Here is a 20,967-nt window from a genome sequence, read left to right on the forward strand (position 1 = left end):
CTTCCATACATAGCTACACTCCATACAAATACTTTCAGAAACGACTTCCTGACACTTAAATCTATACTCGATGTTAACAAATTTCTCTTCTTCAGAAACGATTTCCTTGCCATTGCCAGTTTACATTTTATATCCTCTCTACTTCGACCATCATCAGTTATTTTACTCCCTAAAAAGCAAAACTCCTTTACTACATTAAGTGATTCATTTCCTAATCTAATCCCCTCAGCATCACCCGATTTAATTTGAGTACATTCCATTATCCTCGTTTTGCTTTTTTTGATGTTCATCTTATATCCTCCTTTCAAGACACTGTCCATTCCTTTCAAGTGCTCTTCCAAGTCCTTTGCTGTCTCTGACAGAATTACAATGTCATCGGCGAATCTCAAAGTTTTTACTTCTTCTCCATGAATTTTAGTACCTACTCTGAATATTTCTTTTGTTTCCTTTACTGCTTGCTCAATATACAGATTGAATAACATCGGGGAGAGGCTACAACCCTGTCTCACTCCTTTCCCAACCACTGCTTCCCTTTCATGCCACTCGATTCTTATAACTGCCATCTGGTTCCTGTACAAATTGTAAATAGCCTTTCACTGCCTGTATTTTACCCCTGCCACCTTCAGAATTTGAAAGAGAGTATTCCAGTTAACATTGTCAAAAGCTTTCTCTATGTCTACAAATGCTAGAAACGTAGGTTTGCCTTTTCTTAATCTTTCTTCTAAGATAAGTAGTAAGGTTAGTATTGCCTCACGTGTTCCAATATTTTTACGGAATCCAAACTGATCTTCCCCGAGGTCCTCTTCTACCAGTTTTTCCATTCGTCTGTAAAGAATTCGCGTTAGTATTTTGCAGCTGTGACTTATTAAACTGATAGTTCGGTAATTTTCACATCTGTCAACACCTGCTTTCTTTGGGATTGGAATTATTATATTCTTCTTGAAGTCTGAGGGTATTTCGCCTGTCTCATACATCTTGCTCACCAGATGGTAGAGTTTTGTCAGGACTGGCTCTCCCAAGGCCGTCAGTAGTTCTAATGGAATGTTGTCTACTCCCGGGGCCTTGTTTCGACTCAGGTCTTTCAGTGCTCTGTCAAACTCTTCACGCAGTATCTTATCTCCCATTTCGTCTTCATCTACATCCTCTTCCATTTCCATAATATTGTCCTCAAGTACATCGCCCTTGTATAAACCCTCTATATACTCCTTCCACCTTTCTGCCTTCCCTTCTTTGCTTAGAACTGGGTTGCCATCTGAGCCCTTGATATTCATACAAGTGGTTCTCTTCTCTCCAAAGGTCTCTTTAATTTTCCTGTAGGCAGTATCTATCTTACCCCTAGTGAGATAAGCCTTTACATCCTTACATTTGTTCTCTAGCCATCCCTGCTTAGCCATTTTGCACTTCCTGTTGATCTCATTTTTGAGACGTTTGTATTCCTTTTGGCCTGCTTCATTTACTTCAATTTTATATTTTCTCCTTTCATCAATTAAATTCAATATTTCTTCTGTTACCCAAGGATTTCTATTAGCCCTCGTCTTTTTACCTACTTGATCGTCTGCTGCCTTCACTACTTCATCCCTCAGAGCTACCCATTATTCTTCTACTGTATTTCTTTCCCCCATTCCTGTCAATTGTTCCCTTACGCTCTCCCTGAAACTCTGTACAACCTCAGGTTTAGTCAGTTTATCCAGGTCCCATCTCCTTAAATTAGCACCTTTTTGAAGTTTCTTCAGTTTTAATCTACAGTTCATAACCAATAGATTGTGGTCAGTGTTCACATTTGCCCCTGGAAATGTCTTACAATTTAAAACCTGGTTCCTCAATCTCTGTCTTACCATTATATAATCTATCTGATACCTTTTAGTATCTCCAGGATTCTTCCATGCATACAGCCTTCTTTTATGATTCTTGAACCAAGTGTTAGCTATGATTAAGTTATGCTCTGTGCAAAATTCTACCAGACGGCTTCCTCTTTCATTTCTTCCCCCCAATCCATATTCACCCACTATGTTTCCTTCTCTCCCTTTTCCTACTGACAAATTCCAGTCACCCATGACTATTAAATTTTCGTCTCCCTTCACTATCTGAATAATTTCTTTTATCTCATCATACATTTCATCAATTTCTTCATCATCTGCAGAGCTAGTTGGCATATAAACTTGTACTACTGTAGTAGGCATGGGCTTTGTGTCTATCTTGGCCACAATAATGTGTTCACTATGCTGTTTGTAGTAGCTAACCCGCACTCCTATTTTTTATTCGTTATTAAACCTACTCCTGCATTACCCCTATTTGATTTTTTATTTATAACCCTGTAATCACCTGACCAAAAGTCTTCTTCCTCCTGCCACCGAACTTCACTAATTCCCACAATATCTAACTTTAACCTATCCATTTCCCTTTTTAAATTTTCTAACCTACCTGCCCGATTAAGGGATCTGACATTCCACGCTCCGATCCGTAGAACGCCAGTTTTCTTTCTTGTGATAACGATGCCCAGAGATCCGAATGGGGGACTATTTTACCTCTGGAATATTTTACCCAAGAGGATGCCATCATCATTTAATCATACAGTAAAGCTGCATGCCCTCGGGAAAAATTATGGCTGCAGTTTCCCCTTGCTTTCAGCCGTTCGCAGTACCAGTACAGCAAGGCTGCTTTGGTTAATGTTACAAGGCCAGATCAGTCAATCATCCAGACTGTTGCCCCTGCAACTGCTGAAAAGGCTGCTGCCCCTCGTCAGGAACCACATATTTGTCTGGCCTCTCAACAGATACCCCTCCGTTGTGGTTGAACCTACGGTACGGCCATCTGTATCGCTGAGGCACGCAAGCCTCCCCACCAACGGCAAGGTCCATGGTTCATGGGGGGGGGGGGGGGGGATTCAGCCATGTACCAAGTAATTTTCAGGTGTGGGACACGCTTCCTAATTTCTTCAAGAACACTGAAAGCAGCAAAGTCATTATGGCTTGTTTAGTTTATAATGAAAGATGTACTTAAACAAGCTTCCAATATTAAATACTTCCATTCTATACTGTTGCAAAATATCCTACCAAAACAAGGTAGTTTTACAAAAGTGTCATTGCACTGTTGTTGGTTTGCCCAAACCAATGGTCAGACCAAACAAATTATTCTCATGTACAATTTTTACATTATAATGTTAAGCAACATTCTTGTATGTACCACAGTTGATGTAGTTTCTTCGGGCACATCTTTAGCGGCTGTGGAAATATAAGATTTTCCACTGTTCCTCATACTTTTCTTGACATTCTGCTTCCAGTTTGATCAATTTGTTTTCCTTTCTGTGCTTTTACTTAATGATACAATATCCACAGTTTTCAGTGAAATACAGTGTTCTTCCAGGATGGTCAACTTTACAGCTACAAATGACCCAACTTGTAAACAGAAAAGATGTCCATTGCTAAGATAGAATGTCTCATGTGATGTACCACTTTTTACAATGTAAACGCAATATTTCCAAAAATGTGGTATGCAGCCTTCTTTGAGGGAGGGTTTCAAATATCAGTGCGGTGAAATTCAAATCACACTTTTTGCACAAAAACATGAAAACCATGGAACAAAGCAATCGATCAGATGCAATATTTAGTGATTTCTGAAAAACATTTGGCTCAGTATCACATGAACGAACTACCCAAGCAAGACGCATGACCTATCCTCACAGCTTTACTTCTGCTAGTACGTGGTCTCCTCCCTTCCAAACTTCACTGAAGTTGTTCTAGGAGTGCTAGTCTGCAAGATGTGCGGTAGAACTTCTATGAAGTTTGGAAAGTAGGAAGGGGACATAACTGGCAGAAGTAATACTGTGAGGGTGGGCATACACCTGCATCTGCATCTACATCTACATCTACATTTGTACTGTACAAATAAGTGGGAATGGCATGACAGAGAATATGTCTGATTGTATCAGTTATTAGGGGCTCTTTATGTTTCATTCACATATGGAACATAGGAAGAATGACTGCTTAAATGCCTCTGTGTGTTCTGTAATTAATCTAATCACCACAAGCAGCAACATAGTCACAAATTTTTGTGTCATCAGACTACCAGTTTCAGTATATAATTACCATCTTCAGATCTGTTTTGTATAAAAACATGTCCTAATATACCGGAACCATAGTGGCGTCGTCAAATCCTGATTTTGTGTGTAGCATTTGATGATGCCACTATGGCTCCAGTATATTAGCACATGTTTTTATAAAACCTGAAGATGGTCATTATAGACTGGAACCGGCAGTCTGATGACATAAGAATTTGTGACCGTAAATGTGAAGTAAAGGGAACTTACAATCTAATCATGTCCTTTTTATCCATATGGGAGTAATATGTAAGGAGTTGTAGTATATTTTCAGCACATTCCTGGAATCCTGAATTAAAGCTGCTCCTTGAAACTTTACAAGTAGGGTGCTGCAGGATAGTTTGTGTCCAGCGTCACATCTGTCAGTTCAATTTTTATGCTATTTCTGCGACACTGTACCAAGGGTTGAATAATCCTGTGACCATTTGTGGTGCCCTTCTCTGTATACGTTCAATATCCCCTAATGGTCCAATTTGATACAGGTCCCATACACTTGAACAGTATTCTAGGACAGGTCACACAAGCGATTTGTACGCGATCTCTTTGTGCACTGATTGTGTTTCCCTTGGATTCTACCAAGAAACTGAAGTCTGTCACCTGCTTTACCTACAACTGAGCCTATGTTGATAGATTTCACATTGCTACAAAGTGAGACACCAAGATATTTAACAATATTGTGAAAAAGATAGTTGCTACCCACCATACAGTGGAGATGCTGAGTTGCAGATAGGCACAACAAAAAGACTGTCACAAAATAAGCTTTGGCCAACAACACCTTTGTCAAAAATAGGCAACAAACACACAAACTCACACAAATGCAACTCACACACATGGCCGCAGTTTTTGGCAGCTGAAGCCAGACAACAAACAGCAGTGCGTGATGGGAGAGGCAACCAGGTGGAAGTAAGAAAGACACAGGGGTGGGGGAGAGGGAGGGATAGCAGGGTAAGAGTAGGGGAAGGTAAAGTGTTGCTGGAGGGGTGGAGGAGGGGAGGGCATGCAGGAATGTGGTGGAGAGGGAGTGTAGGGCAGCTAGATGCAGTTGGGAAGTTTTTTTTAGACAGAGGGCGGGGGAGAGAGGGGGGTGCGGTAGCAGAAAAGGAAAGAAGTGAAAAGACTGGGTGCATTGGTGGAACAGAGGACTCTGTAATGTGGGATTGGAAATAGGTCCATCAAAGGCAGGGCTACCTGTTGAATCAGTCATGTGATATACAAGCCAAGCTTTGCAGCTAACTTGTTGATCACATGTGCTGCATTCTACGGTGAGGGTTTACTAAAGTTCCCAACCCTCCTGGCCTCAACTTTCATTAGGTTGCCCATCTAGCACCTGTCCTGTTCCCATTCCAGCATTACACAGCCCTGTATTCTACCAACACACCCAGTCTGTTTACTTCTCACATTTTCCGCTACCTCTTTCCTCTGTCCTCCGCCTAACCTCCCGACTGCACCTAGCTGCCCTACCCTCTCTCCAGCTTGCCCCTGGACATTCTCCCAAGAGCACTTTACTGTCCCTCACCTTTACCCTGCTATCCCTCCCTGTCCCCTACCCAGACCCAGCCTTTTCCTTACTCCCACCCTGTTGCCTCTCCCATCATGTGCTGCTGTTTGTAATCTGGATTCAGCTGCCAGAGACTGTGGTCATTATATATATATATATATATATATATATATATATATATATATATATATATATATATATATGTGTGTGTGTGTGTGTGTGTGTGTGTGTGTGTGTGTGTGTGTGTGTGTGCGCGCGCGCGCGTGCACGTGTTCGTGCGTGCGTGCGTGCGTGCGTGCGTGCATGCATGTGCACGCGCGCCAGGCTTGTTCTGTGACAGTCTTTTTCTTGCGCCTATTTGCGACTCAGTATCTCCACCATATAGTGAGTAGCAACGATCCTTTTCATAATATTGTTACATTCCATCCTGGATTTTCCATTTCTTGATTTTAACACTAAGGTATTTGTATGAGTTGACTGTTTCCAACTGTGTATCATGGATACTGTAGCCATAGGACATTTTGTGAAGTGCACACTTTCACATCTATATTGTGCAGCTTTTTTCAGGCAGTATTTAATGGCTTGTCAGACTGTCATGTGAGAAAAGTACGAACCAGGTTTCACATGATTGATGTTTTCGGAATCCATACTGGTTGGCACAGAGGTCATTGTGCTCAAAGATACCTCTGTTGTACCACGGCTTCACTTAGCGTAGCAGAAGAGGCCCATGACCGATTTAGCAGAAACCCCAGTGGCAGGGGCCAGTAAGGCGTTCTTGCGCAAGAAGCCATATGTTGGTTTCTGACACCACAGAAATTGCCAGCCAGGTCACCTGAAAGATGTAATTGCCACACCATCACACCACAGCCGCCCAGGCTGATATCGATGACACAGTGGAAAGACAGGAAATCATACCTCAGTGGCTCAAATGGCCACGCTTCACACCTCCAACCTGTTGTGAGTTGGGGGAGAGTATTCGACGTCATTTCAAAAACGGTGACCAGCTGAGCTCGTATAAATACTACACATTTTAGACTTGCAGTATCAGTCTCCACCTGCAACCTGCTACAAGAGGAGGTCTGTACCAGTTTTTGTCCTGAAATGGGTCATCTAGCTGTGCTGCTGGTCTCTGTCTTCAGTAGCTGCAGGACTCCTTACTGCATCTGTGTCTTGATACTGCTGAGAGTCGAACTGGTGCCTGCAACCAGGAGGCCATCTGCTGGCTGACTTCCACCAGCTGCGGATCCCTGGTTCTGGCCCAAGCCTGCCTGGCTGCCTTTTGCAGGCAAGCTGTACTGTTGCTGATTCATCTAGTGTGAGTACACTTCACCACTATCAGCCAATGTCACTGTTGTTTGCAATGGAGGTCTTCATTTATGCTCTGCATGTTCGAGTGCCTCCCACATGGAGGTATATGTCTGCCCAGCTAATGCGACTGACATTGCATGTTCTGCCATAATGGTGCACCGATCAACTGCCTGGGAGCTGATGTGGCAATTTGCTACCAGAGTGCTGACCACGTAACCTAGCATTTGCCTCCAACTGCTGAACAAGGCAATGCAGCACACATGTGGGGACTGGACTCCACTTGCTAATCTAAGCACATTTCAGTGACTGAGGCCAGCCTGCATCTTTGGTCTATGACTGTTGTGCGTTTCACTCAGAATAAACGTAATGGTGTAATACTTGTTTTTTTGTGATGTCAGGCATCCATTTGGTTGCTACTCACTGTCGTACTGCAACTATGCCCAGGTTGGAGAGGTAAACGCCATCCTGAACTCTAGAGGAACGTCTCTACCACCCACCGTAGAAGTCATTCACCCCAATATCTACACCTCGTAATGTATGTGCTCAAAGTACATTTTAAGATTCTACAACAAGTGGATGTCAAGAGTAATGGAAGGTAGTTTTGATGATCACTTCTCCCAGCCTTCTCATTGAGGAGTGTGCTAGTACTTTCTTCCAACTACTGGGCATGGTTTTTTGTTTTACGTATCTATAGTAGGTTTTAGTTAAAAAGAGGTGCTAACTCAACCGCAAATTCAGTATAGAATCTGATAAGGATTCTATCAAGTTTATGCTTTTGCTCTGCTACCCAACATTTTCAGTCCCTAACTTGTTCATGAGCACGTGGACTCTTAAGTTCGGTGCCAGGCTTTACCTGTGACGAGAATTTCTTTGAGTTTTGTGAGAGATCTTTCAATAATACTCTGCTATGGTAGTCACTGGAGGCTTCCCACATTGCATTATTGACAGCCAAATGCATTTCGTTCTGCGTATGTCTACCTATAGCCTTATGCTTTCTTTTAGACCTAATATTCAATGGTCTCTGCTTCTCAAGAAGTTTCTCTAAGTGAATGTATAGCATAGAAAACATAAATGCTCCAATTGTTTTAGTTGCTGGGGTACTTTGGTAATTATTGCTGCTACAACTGTCTAATGGTTACTGATACCGACTTCTATGTGGGCATCCTCAGAGTGTTAAGTCCCATAGTGCTCAGAGCCAAGCCATCCTCAGAGAGGTCTACATCTATTCGTTGCTATTATATCCAATATACTTTCATCATGAGTGGGCCTCTGAGCAACCTGTTGTAGTTAGTTCTCTGAGAAAGTATTTCGTAATGTCTCACTCTCCACTCACAAAATAGTGTTTTCCCAACTGACTGTTGGATGATTAAATTCTACTCCAATGATGACAGTATAATTAAGGAAATAACCTTACTATTGAACTTAATTTTTCTCTATAGTTTTACATTACATAAGGAGGTAAGTCAGGTGGTCAGCAGAAGGATCCAGTAATAATTTTAATCCCATGCTTGATATGACAAGGAGATATCCCCAGCAGTGGGATCAGCTTCTTGAAACAATCTATATGGTGATGTAGGTTAAAATCCAAGGAATCACACCATGCAATCATGCACCCCAGTGGACTGTTGTTTGCGAGTAATCAGCGAAAAAAGAAAAAAAAAATCAGAATTTTGTGTTATGCTATATAGCCTTAAAAATGATAACAACTAGCAGACTGGACATGTAAAAGACTGTCAGTTCAAATCTCATCAGGTACGTTTTTTTCATTTTTAAATATTTATCAGTATGACTATGATCATTATTTTTAACAACTCATTGGTTTACATGTAATTTATTGAAATGGCTTTGACCATTATTTTTGTTCAGTTAATTGGATTACAGGCAATTTTCTTTTTAATTTGTATTCCTTTGTCATATCATTTTAAACAACATTTCAGTTTCTTAAAATTCCCCTTATTTTATCTCCCTATCATTCTTTTTCCACCTGAAATCTTTTACATGTGAACCTAATTATTTTTATTTATCTATCATAATGTTTAAACATCTGAAAATCCTAATCTGTAAGATGAAATAATCCAATTTATTTGACCATATAATGGGGTCAAGAATGTATTTTTCATTACAAGATGCATATCTTTTTGGATGGCAATCATCAGCATTTAAAACATACATTCTTCTTGCACTATGGACAAAATAACATTGATAATGATTTAAACGAAAGTAGGGATATAAGTAAAACAAAATTCAAGCAAAATGAGAAATAGAAATAATGAGTGCAATAACATGGATGAAAAATCAGATGACAAACTAGAAGTAGTTAAATCAAAATTAATACATAAAAGTAATCAAATTCATATTAATGTGGATTCCAGGTGGAAAAAGGCTGATAGGAAGAAAAATAAGAGCAAATGATGTATTTCATATGATGATTAATGTGATGTGACAAAAGAATGGAAAAAAATTAAACATAAACCAATGAATTGTTAAAAATATAATCACAGTCATTTCGATAAAGATTTAAAAAAATTCAATGTACTTGGCAAGATTCGAACTGACAACATAATGCATGTGAGGTTATTGTCTTAACCATTATGCTACACAACCACTCTGTAAATTGTTACCAGTTTTAAATGCAAAATTAAACACAAAATTCCAACTTTTTCTTTTTTTAGCAATTACTCACACATGATGGCCCACCAGGGTGAATTGCGGCTGGGTATGATTCATTTAATTGTAACCTACATTATTGTATAGATTGTTTCAAAAAATCAACCCCACCACTCAGGATCTCTCCTTGGTGAGTCTTGTCCAAAAAATACCACATGCAGTTTCAATTTCTATTTCTGTGGATTTGAGTTTCTCGTCTAGTGTGACAGGTATACCACCTCCATTTACCATTAGCCTATCCTTTTCGTATATGCTTCAATTTGCCCAAATATCTCACTGTTATCAGTTTTTTGCTTTTACCCAGCATTCCGTTCCTAGTATAATGTGACCTCGACAATTTTTCGGGAGCATTACAAACTCTGACACTGTAAATACTTCTACCTGTTGGGATGGGGGGAGCGGGGCTGGTGGTAACAGCATTTCTTTCAATCCCATATTGACACTTTTCGATCCCTTACAGCTATCATTCTATGGACTGGATGGAGAGTGTCTTAATCTAAAAATCACTTGTCTGCACTCTACACATAGGCAGTTTATCTTATGTGTAGTGCACACCTGATCGGTTTGAGCCCCTTGATGCAACTCCAGGATGTGTCAGTATAGCTTGTCACAGAACCTTTCAAATCTGTGGTTGTGGCAGTTTCTAAACTTGAGGTCAGTAAACAATTACACTGAGTCCCCATACTATTATGCCTCAAATCATATTATGGATTTCATCAACAGTTAATGAGGAGTTAATTAAATCGGCTGCAGTCTCTTCCAGGAATTCAGTCACAGGGTTCATTTGTACTGGCACTGTGTTCCATGTTCCAAGCAATAAGTCAAAACATGTCTCCACATAATTACATTTATTGTGTAAACACAGTCACAATATCAACAGTGATCTGCATGTTATTGTATGGTTGCTAGATCAATTTTGGCAGGATTTCACAAAAATACAGGCATTGTCAGTCACAGTGACATACCTCCCACATCATCTTCCAGTGACACCTGTGTTGTCTTTTAAAAATCTATATATAAACATGTCTCTCTCCACCAGTTCAGGGGATGTGAGGTCAAAAACATAGTATAAATTCATACTTCATTGTAGAATTAAGCCATCTGATGGCTAACACTATTTAAATTTATGTTAGTTTTTACGTAAAAGAGTTTCTCTTTTATATATTAAATTAATCACACTGTACAATAACGTGATGGCAACAATATTAGAGTCACCTGTTCCTACCACAATTCATTCTCCCATCTTAGTGAAATAAAATTAATATGATGTTAGCAAAATTTAAAACAAGTGTAAAGTGTCTGTGCCAATTCCAGAGCTAGTCATAGATTTTCCAGATCCATAATATCCCCCCCCCCCCCCCGAACCATGGACCTTGCCATTGGTGGCAAGGCTTGCATGCCTCAGCAATACAGATAGCCGTAATGTAGGTGCAACCACAATGAAGGGGTATCTGTTGAGAGGCCAGACAAATGTGTGGTTCCTGAAGAGGGGCAGCAGCCTTTTCAGTAGTTGCAGGGGCAACAGTCTGGATGATTGACTGACCTGGCCTTGTAACGTAAACCAAAATGGCCTTGTTGTGCTGGTACTGTGAATGGTTAAAAGTGAGGGGAAACTGCAGCTGTAATTTTTCCCGAGGGCATGCAGCTCTCCAGGTGGGGACTACTCAGTAGGATGTCTTTATCAGGAGAATTAAAACTGGTGTTCTATGAATCGAAGCATGGAATGTCAGACCCTTAATCAGACAAGTAGGTTAGAAAATTTATAGAGGGAAATGGATAGATTAATGTTAGACATAATGGGAATTAGTGAAGTTCGGTGGCAGGATTTCTGGTCAGGTGAATACAGAGTTATAAATACAAAATCAAATATGGGTAATGCAGGAGTAGGTTTCATAATTAATAAAAAATAGGAACACAGATAAGCTACAATGGACAGGATAGTGAACGCATTTCTGTAACCGAGACGAATACGAAACCCACACCCACTACAGTAGTACAAGTTTATAGGTCTACTAGCTCTGCAAATGAGGAGACTGAGGAAATGTATGATGAGATAAAAGAAATTATTCAGATATTTAAGGGAGATGAAAATTTAATAGTCATGGGGGACTGGAATTTGATAGTAGGGAAAGGAAGAGAAGGAAAAGTAGTAGGTGAATATTGATAGGGGTAAAGGAATGAAAGAGGAAGCCACCTGATAGAAGTTTGCACAGACATTAATTTAATCACAGCTAACACTTGGTTTAAGAATCATGAAAGAAGGTTGTATACATGGAAGAGACCTGGAGACACTGGAAGGTTTCAGACTGATTTTACTGGATGAAGCAAAATTCGAGCACTCAGGCTTCGCAGCGCGACTCCTTACATACCAGCAGTAAAAAAATGTCTGTCAAAAAATTATGTCTGGCAAGTACATCCGTCAGAAAAAGGACGTCAAAAAGTGGCAGTCTGGCAACACTGTAACCACAGTTAAGGTAACTACCTCTGTCAGCACATATTAGTCTTGCTGTACAATTGGTGCAGAGGATAGAGCTTTGGGTTATTTGCAGGAGGTCAATGCTTCAATCCTGGGTTGAGGCATATGTTTTTTTACTTGGTATATTCTTTGTACCCTCCTCCTGTGGTCCCATAGATTAGCACCAACTATTATTCTTGCCTCATTCAGGTCCATTACATTTCGTTAGGGTCTTATGCTACCAGTAGGACTAGCAACGTGCTTTGCGAATAGTGTCCAAACTCTGTTACTGTTTGTATGTGTTATCACCATGGTCCCACTAATTATGCCTTTGAACATTGAGTCTGGTAACCACATGCTGTTTGGTATGTATCTCAATGCATTATTATTATTATTATTATTATTATTATTATTATTCTATTGATGGGGTTATGGAAACATCACATCAGTTACCGTTAGGGAAACAGTGTAATTCAAAACCAAACATTTCACAATTAGCTTTGTTGGAATGAATCACGCAGAACAGTATCTGTCAGAGGGGTAAGGGGCATTAGGTGAAACAGCGTACAGGACTGATGGCGTGCTTATATTGTATGCGCTGTCCACCAGACAGGGACTATTTGCAAGCGGAGTAACGCATCCGTGACAGACTCCAATGTACATGCGTATACGTAACAAATTTTCTCATTGTAAATCTCTAAACCAGTGTCACAGATTTATGGCATACACAAACGATGAATATGTGGATATGCTTCTAGTCCTTGATACATCTGATAACTGGGCTGGTGTTGCTGCTTGTGAATATGCTGCTAGATATCCTCGTCGACACCATCCAGATAAAAATGTGTTTCATCATCTGGAGCTGCCACCTTCAGGAGTCAGGTTCTCTCTTTCCACCATCATGTGACAGAAGTTGTCAATGGACTCGCCGTACTCCAGCTACTAAGGAAGCTATTCTGGAGGTTATACACCAAGAACCTCAGTGAAGTACACATAGCGTAGCGAGGCAGCTGCGTGTCTCGCAACACAAGGTCGTTAACGTGCTGCATGAGCACGGGCTGCATCCCTATTATTATGCTTTCATGCAACACCTGCATCCAGCAGATGCAGTTCTGTGAATGGTTCCATCAACAACAGGAAGCCAACAATGACTTTGTGAACAGTGTAATATGGTCGGATGAAGGAGCATTCACTCATGAGGGTGTCTTCAATATGCACAGTGCCCACCATTGGTGTGAGGTTAACCCCCACATCATCCGTGACCATGGATTGTATCAACGTCTGGGTTGGAATATTGGGCGACAGGTGTTAGGGGCCCTACATGTTGTTTAACCGGTTGACTGTACAAAGGTATCATGCATTCCTCTCAAACTGTCTGCCTGTTGCACTGGAAGACATTCCACTATATGTTTGGCAGAGGATAGGGTTCCAACATGATGGTGCAACTCCACACTTTGGAATTAATGTGCAACAGCATTTGGACAGAACATTTCCAGAGAAATGGCTTGGACGTGGAGATCCTGCATCCCCCTGACCTAAATGCCCTGGATTTCTTCCTGTGGGGACACCAGAAGGAGCACATGTACTCTATGCTGCCGTTGAATATGGAAGAATTGGTAGCGCATGTTCATGGTGCTCTTGTTACTGTGGACGCAGCTTTGCTGCGAAGAGTCCAGAGCTGTATGATCCGGCGGGTTGTGCAATGTTTTGACATGAAGGGAGGTCACTTTGAGCATCTGTTGTTCTGAGGACAATGTATGCTGTTGTGAAGATCATGCGGTCATTAATGTGGACATTATTATTGTCACTGATTGCCAATGTGCAACGTCTGAGTGCTCATATTACATGCAGACTCCTAACTAAGGAACGAGCATATGGGATTGGTTCCCAAGTATGTGAGTGGCTTGAAGACCTCTTAAGTAATAGAACCCAGTATGTTGTCGTCGATGGTGAGTGTTCATGCTTCAGGAACTTGGGGAAAGGAGGCGTTCTGTTTGTGAAATGCTACTGAGGAAATTTAGAGAACCAGCATTTGAGGCTGACTGCAGTACAATTTTACTGCTGCCAACTTACATTTCGTAGAAGGACCACACAGATAAGAGAAGAGAGATTACGACTCATACAGAGGCATATAGGCAGTCATTTTTCCCTTGTTATGTTTGGGAGTAGAACAGGGAGAGAAGATGCTAGTTAGGGTACGAGGTACCCTCTGCCACGCACCTTATGGTTGATTGCGGAGTATGTATGTAGATGTAGTATGAAAGACAAGTAGAAGTGTCATCGTACTGTACTATCATCTTTAACATATTGAAATTGATATTGTTTTGTAGTTATTCTGTCCTATGACAGGTCATTTGTTTCAACTGTCTGATATTTGTCTAACCACATATTTGTTATGTTCAGCATTACAAAATGTTGTAAATTTAGGATACATGTGACCTAAGAAACAGTGTATATTACAGTATGAAATGTCAGAAAGAAATATTTGCGCCCCAATCCAGGTTCGAACTCTCGACCTCCTGCATGCTAACTCAAAACTGTATCCACTGCACCAACTGTACAGCATGACTAATATGTGGTGACAGAGGTAGTTACCATACATTTGGTTACAGTGTTGCCAGATTGCCAAAACTGTATCCACTGCACCAACTGTACAGCATGACTAATGTGTGGTGACAGAGGTAGTTACCATACATTTGGTTACAGTGTTGCATAAAATTCAAGGGAGAAGAAATAAAAACTTTGAGGTTTGCCAGTGGCATTGTAATTATGTCCGAACAGTAAGGGACATGGCAGAGCACTTGAACGTAATGGACAGAGTCTTGAAAGGATATAAGATGAACATCAAGAAAAGCAAAATGAGGATAATGGAATTTAGTTTTATTAAATCAGGCGATGCTGAGGGAATTGGAGGAGGAAATGAGACTCTTAAAGTAGTAAATGAGTTTTGCTATTTGGGAAGCAAAATAACTGATGATGGTCGGAATAGGGAGAATATAAAATGTAGACTGGCAATGGCAAGAAAAGCATTTCTGAATAAGAGAAATTTGTTAACCTCAGGTATAGATTTACGTGTCAGGAAGTCCTTTTTGATGAAAGTATTTGTGCGGAGTGTAGCCACGTATGGAAGTGAAATATGGATGATAAACAGTTTAGACAAGAAGAGAATAGAAGCTTTTGAAACGTGGTGCTACAGAAGGATGCTGAAGATTGGATGGGTAGATCATATAACTAATGAGAAGCTGCTATTAGAATTGGGGAGAAGAGAAATTTGCGGTACAACCTGATTAAAAGATGGGATCGGTTGGTAGGGCACATTCTGAAGCATCAAGGGGTCACCAGTTCAGTACTGGAGGGAATCATGGGGTATGAAAATCATAGAGGGAGACAAAGAGATGAATACAGTAAACAGTTTCAAAAAGATGTAAGTTGCAGTAGTTACACAGAGAAGAAGAGGCTTGCACAAAATTGAGTAGCATGGAGAGTTGCATCAAACCAGTCTTTGGGCTAGAGACAACAACAACAATAATAATAATATCTCAAAGTTACAGAAGATTTAATATTGTGAAATTAATATTAATTCACCTTAAGCATCTGGGTTATAGTTATAGGTGTAAAACATCATCTTGTGTTGTCTAGTATCAGTTGAATGAACATTACTTTTGAAAACAATCATTTAATTGAATTTCAGTATTGTATCATAAATTCTCTCATTGATACCGGACAATTTTTGGGTTTAGTCATTATAGATCCTCAATTGTTGGTAGCAAAATATGGGGTAGTGAATTTAACTTGTTTCAACATTCGAAATGTGGACTTCTTACATCAGTCCTAAAATACAATTTCTGAAGATTCTATAGAATCAAGCCATCAGCTGTGAAATGTATTTTTTTTTTTTTAAAAAGAGTTTATGTAATATCAGTTTAAGTTAGGGTTGAAGAGTCTTGCTGGTGGTCATGATCGACTTTTGCTTCAATAATCAATACTCAACTACAATATATCATCTGGATCAATCCTTACGCTTAACTCAGAACCAGGGGGCCATGGGTAGTTCTTTGGATAGCTCAGTCTGTAAAGGACTTGCCTGCAAAAGGCAAAGGTCACAGGTTTGAGTCCTGGTCTGGCACACAATTTTAATCTGCCAGGAAGTTTCAATATGAGAACTAATGCCACATTTTCTGTTGATGATACAGTTACTTATACACCTATTGTAGATGATAAATTTGAGTAAATGTTGATGAAATATCTATGTCTGAAAAAGGGGTAGATCATTAGTAAACTAAAATATGAAGTAGTGACTTCAAAAAGTCTGATGTTCCACTGACGTTAGTACATGGAAACTGATTTGCTGGCAGTAACCTAGGTGAGTAAGAATGTTGCTCCCTGGAAAAATGAGACTAGAAAGGTGTCTCGAAATGACAGCTTAATTTTATAGGGGGATTTAGTTGCAGAGAAAACCTAGAAAGTTTAAAGAAATGCAAGTAGGAAACAAGAGAACAGGAAAAGGACAGACCTATCCTAAGAAAAGATATTGTTCTGCCTTCCATTCACTCTTCCCCTTCTGAACCCAGTTAGCTGCCTATGTCTGTCACTGCATACTTCTTCTAACCCTTGTAATAGGAAACATTGTAAACAGAGAAAGCTTTATTTTCGTTACACTAGTTGTTTATATACCACTGCTTATAATTGAAATGCTATAGCTATGTTGTCAGGTGCAACAGCTGTACTATGTTTTCATGGTTTTGTTACTTCTTGTTGCATATTGTGTACAATTTGAGTTGGTAACTGTGATTTTTTTGTACAGGGAATGATGGAAGCCAGTATGAAGATCAGGAAAGGCTAAACTCTCATAGCAAACAAGATACCCGACCACCTCCAATTATAAAACATTGGTTGTATAGCAAAGTCTTCCATGAGGAATTTAAATTACATGACTTTGTTTCATTAAAAAAGAAACTATGTTCCTTCAAAGATAGTGATAAGTCTCAAATGAGCCAGCAAGCAAACAAATCAGAGCGCAAACAGAAGACACCTAAGAAAATCAGTCGAGACAAAGATTCTGTTGGTGACATAACAGGTGGACAAAACATAGTGAATGTCTCTGATGGTCATAATGGAGTGATTGAAAGTTCTGGGCATCTTCAGATGCCACCAGTAAATTCTAGTTCTTCACCTGACATGTATATTTTGCCAGTGAATTTGCAAGATCTTCCTCCTCTGAATCAGCCAAGTGAAATGTTGCATCAGCACCATCAACACCACACTATGCAGCTTAACCTCCACACTTATTCTACACCCCAGGCCAGTGTTATAAACCCCCTCGTCCACAATCAGCCTCCGTGTACAGCAATGATGGGACCCGTAGGCCTAAGTCAGAACTCTTGTGGAGCATATGCCCCTGCTGCTGCATTTTACTAGTGTGTTATTCTCCCCATATAATACTTAATAATAATTATTTATAAAGGCATTATATGTGAAAGACTTCTTACAACCTGTAAGTTAGTTTGTGAAGCGATTTTATGTAAAATTTTAAGTCACTGTAATTTTTTAGTGCATCATCTATTCAGATTTCTCAAACATTGTGTCATGTTTATTGTGTAGAGAAGGAAAATAAATATTATCTGTCTTTTGCATCAGAATGTTTATTTTGCTTCAACAGTATAAGGAAAAGATAGATTGCTACTCATCATAAAGATGCCACATTGAGTTGCAGGCAGGTACAACGAAAAGACACTTACACGTTAGCTTTTTACGACTGTCAGAAAAGGAAAAACACACACACACACACACACACACACACACACACACACACACACACACACACACACACACACACACGTGTAAGCACACGCCATTTGCAGTAGTCTGGAGCAGAGTGCCTGCTTGAGGTGCAATTTGTGTGTGTGTGTGGGGGGGGGGGGGTGTTTCTTTCCTTTTCTGATGAAGGTTCTGTGAAGATTCTAGCCAAAAGCTAATGTGTAAATGTCTTTTCATTGTGCCTGTCTGCCATTCAACATACCGTCTTTATGGTGAGTAGCCTGGAGTTTCCATTGTTTTATTTCTTTCCAGTCAGATATGTTTCCACGTACTGATATGGGGCATCATCAGTAATTTTTTATGAATAGTAAACATGAAAACCACCGAGAGTACTACCCAACGAAATTATTTGCACTGGGCCTTCCTTGGCCACTATTGGAACACACTGTGACCTTAACAGTAAACAAGTACACTGGTGATTATGGAAAATGCATCACAGTGTCAATGCTTTCAGGTCAGCTGTGCACATACTATTAAGTGGTTCAGCATGTCCTCATGATAAAAACTCACAATACACTGACCGAAGTGCCCTCACCCCCCAAGTGCCATAGTATAGTGGTCAACTAATACCTAATATGAATATGTAGAATGTGTGTGGTTGAAAATGAAACAAACATTCTGTTGCAAAAGACTGATAATATTTATGCTTAACTTGTTGATAAACATAACTGAAGTAGCAACTGAGAATGAATGGCTGCAAATATTTAAAAAAAAATATATATTGTTTTTTGTGTAATCTACAAATGTATCAAATTGATATCATTTAATTCACATGCATATTCCCCAGTTTTCAGAAGATAATTCAGATTGGTTTAAACATATTTCCTTCTGTTTTTGGTCATGTGTGTGTTTGTTTGTTTTTAAATTAGTTATAGTTCATTTAGGACGCAAAACTTCATAATTTTATCTGTCTCTGGTCATTATTGTTCCTTGTCCATCATACAAAGTGTAAAAAACTATGTATACAAAATTGTTGAGTGTTTAGAGGAGATAAAAAACACTTATGTGTCAAAAATATCATGTGTACTCTGGTATTGGGTGCTGCAGAGGTGGAATGCCAATGGAGAAGATGGACCTCAGCAGTCGATATAGGGCACCACGGCAAGTGCACCTCTGATGCTCTTGTTTGATGCCCACGAATCAATCTTCGCTATACTAGAACTGTTGGATAAGTGCCTACGTGTCATCTGGATACTTTGTTTGGTTTCATCTTGGATTGATCTCTCCGCAGCTCTTGATCTTGTTGTCATCACTGTGGTGACTGATTTGCGTAGCACCTCACTGTTGTAACATTGTTTGTCCTTGTCCTGTCTGTAGTCTGTCTGTCACATTTTGTTCTCTGTACCGTTGATTTGGGTTACTCTTCCTCAGGCGGCTCTCCCTCCTGGCAGCTCCCTCTGTTTCTGCATTCACCAAGGTTTGAATTGATATCCAGCTACCACTGGCAGAGCATGTACCGTTTCCCCACCATGAAGGTTTTGACACTAGCGATGTTCAGAGATAGTGTTCAGACTTACATGTGAGGAATATTGTTTTAGAGATATTGCTGAAAACGTCATCCATTTATGTTATGGCACAAGCTGCATCTGTGTCCTAACAACTGTCTGAACTAAACCACCAGATGTTTCACAAATAAAAGTTGTAGCTTCAGCCAAACAGGCAACCAACCCTTCTGGAGTTGTTATCTGTATCTCTCACACCAAATGCTTCATCTCACCCAACAAAAAGAAATCTGTAAGAGTGATGTCAGGAGAACATGATGATCATGATGCATGTTTTTGTAAAATCACTCCTTTTGGAGATTATTTACTTTTCCTTAAGATCCTCCCACTGAATCTCAGCCTGACATGTGCTTTTCGTACAGTCAGTTTTATGTGGAAGTCGCATTTTAGGTCACTCTGAATGGTTACTCCAAAGTATTGTACAATTGTTACTGTTTCCAGCGATTTGTCACCAGTAGTATAATCTCTCCACCTATGTGCGCAATACATAACATTTAATTACATTCAGGGTAATGACAACTTAACCTTTAATAGCAATAAAATGTTACTGTGTTGCAAATCAGATTCCAGTGTCAGTGTGCTGCATGTGAAGCAGTCAAAACAACTGTGAATGTTGGCCTAAGAGAAGTCCAGTGTCAAACGTGTGACACTTGTCTCATATAACAGAAGTGCTTCTTTTCATCTCCTCTAAACGTTCACGCAAAAACTCTGCACAATTACATGAAATAATATTTGCAAACCAGACATCTGCATGTCTTTGATCAGCAGTTAAAGACATTAGAATTTTATATGCCCATTTTACGCATTTGGTATGCCACAGTTTTTATGGCTTGTATTGAGCTTAAATTATCATCACATTCTAAAGTTTGTACATTCGACTCTGAAGCTTTGCTGTGAACTAACACCTGGATGTATCTAAATGCAAGTCACATGAAATTTATATCCATTACCTTCTGCTTCTAACAGTGAGATTAAAAATGTTTATTGTTTAATTATATGTAAGATATTTTGATAAGAAGAAATTTCATACTTGATTTTTGTGTTATAAAGGTGCTGTGTGCGCTGATCTGAATACAGCATACCTTTTCAACTCTTGACACATTCTACAAGTTATAAAATTGTGTCATAATCACTGAAATGGATTTTATGAACTTTGCTGTGTAACATCTCAACAAAATTGAGACCTCAAATGAAGCCATGTTAGATGCTCACATTAAATGTTGCATGTTTGCAACAGTGTTCATTAATTCACCATGATGCCAAATAATGTCATTGTGCTACACTTATCACTGTAGTAAGTGTACTTGTAAATATATAATTGACATTTGGATAAATGCACAGAGTTTATACTGTACATTATTGATATAATATGGTATATACAAGTTACACCATGAAACAATGTAACAATGAAAGGTAGATTCCAACGTATGAGGCATCTTAGGAAAGCACACATTTCACTTCATGTCAGCTTTTGGTTAACTCTATTACTGAAAATGAAACTAGAATGACTCAGGCATGATACAGTTGCTGGTCAGGCAGTGTGTATGTAAGGCTTGAAACAGACTTTTGCTGAATCTAATCCTTCCAAAAATACCTGCAGACCAATTTTCAACTAGCATTACAT

At 39.7% G+C, this 20,967-nt stretch overlaps 1 protein-coding gene across 1 annotated transcript in view; it reads left to right on the top strand.

Moving 5' to 3' along the window:
* LOC126198565 (uncharacterized) overlaps positions 1 to 20,967 on the top strand; it is a 61,510-nt gene extending 40,543 nt beyond the window's left edge. Inside the window, exon 4 of the mRNA XM_049934995.1 lies at positions 16,829 to 20,967. Coding sequence (XP_049790952.1) covers positions 16,829 to 17,442 — 614 coding nt within the window. The 3' untranslated portion in view covers positions 17,443 to 20,967. The remainder of the gene's footprint in view (positions 1 to 16,828) is intronic.

This window comes from Schistocerca nitens, chromosome 8 (genome assembly GCF_023898315.1).
Source record: "Schistocerca nitens isolate TAMUIC-IGC-003100 chromosome 8, iqSchNite1.1, whole genome shotgun sequence".
Lineage (NCBI taxonomy): Eukaryota > Metazoa > Arthropoda > Insecta > Orthoptera > Acrididae > Schistocerca > Schistocerca nitens.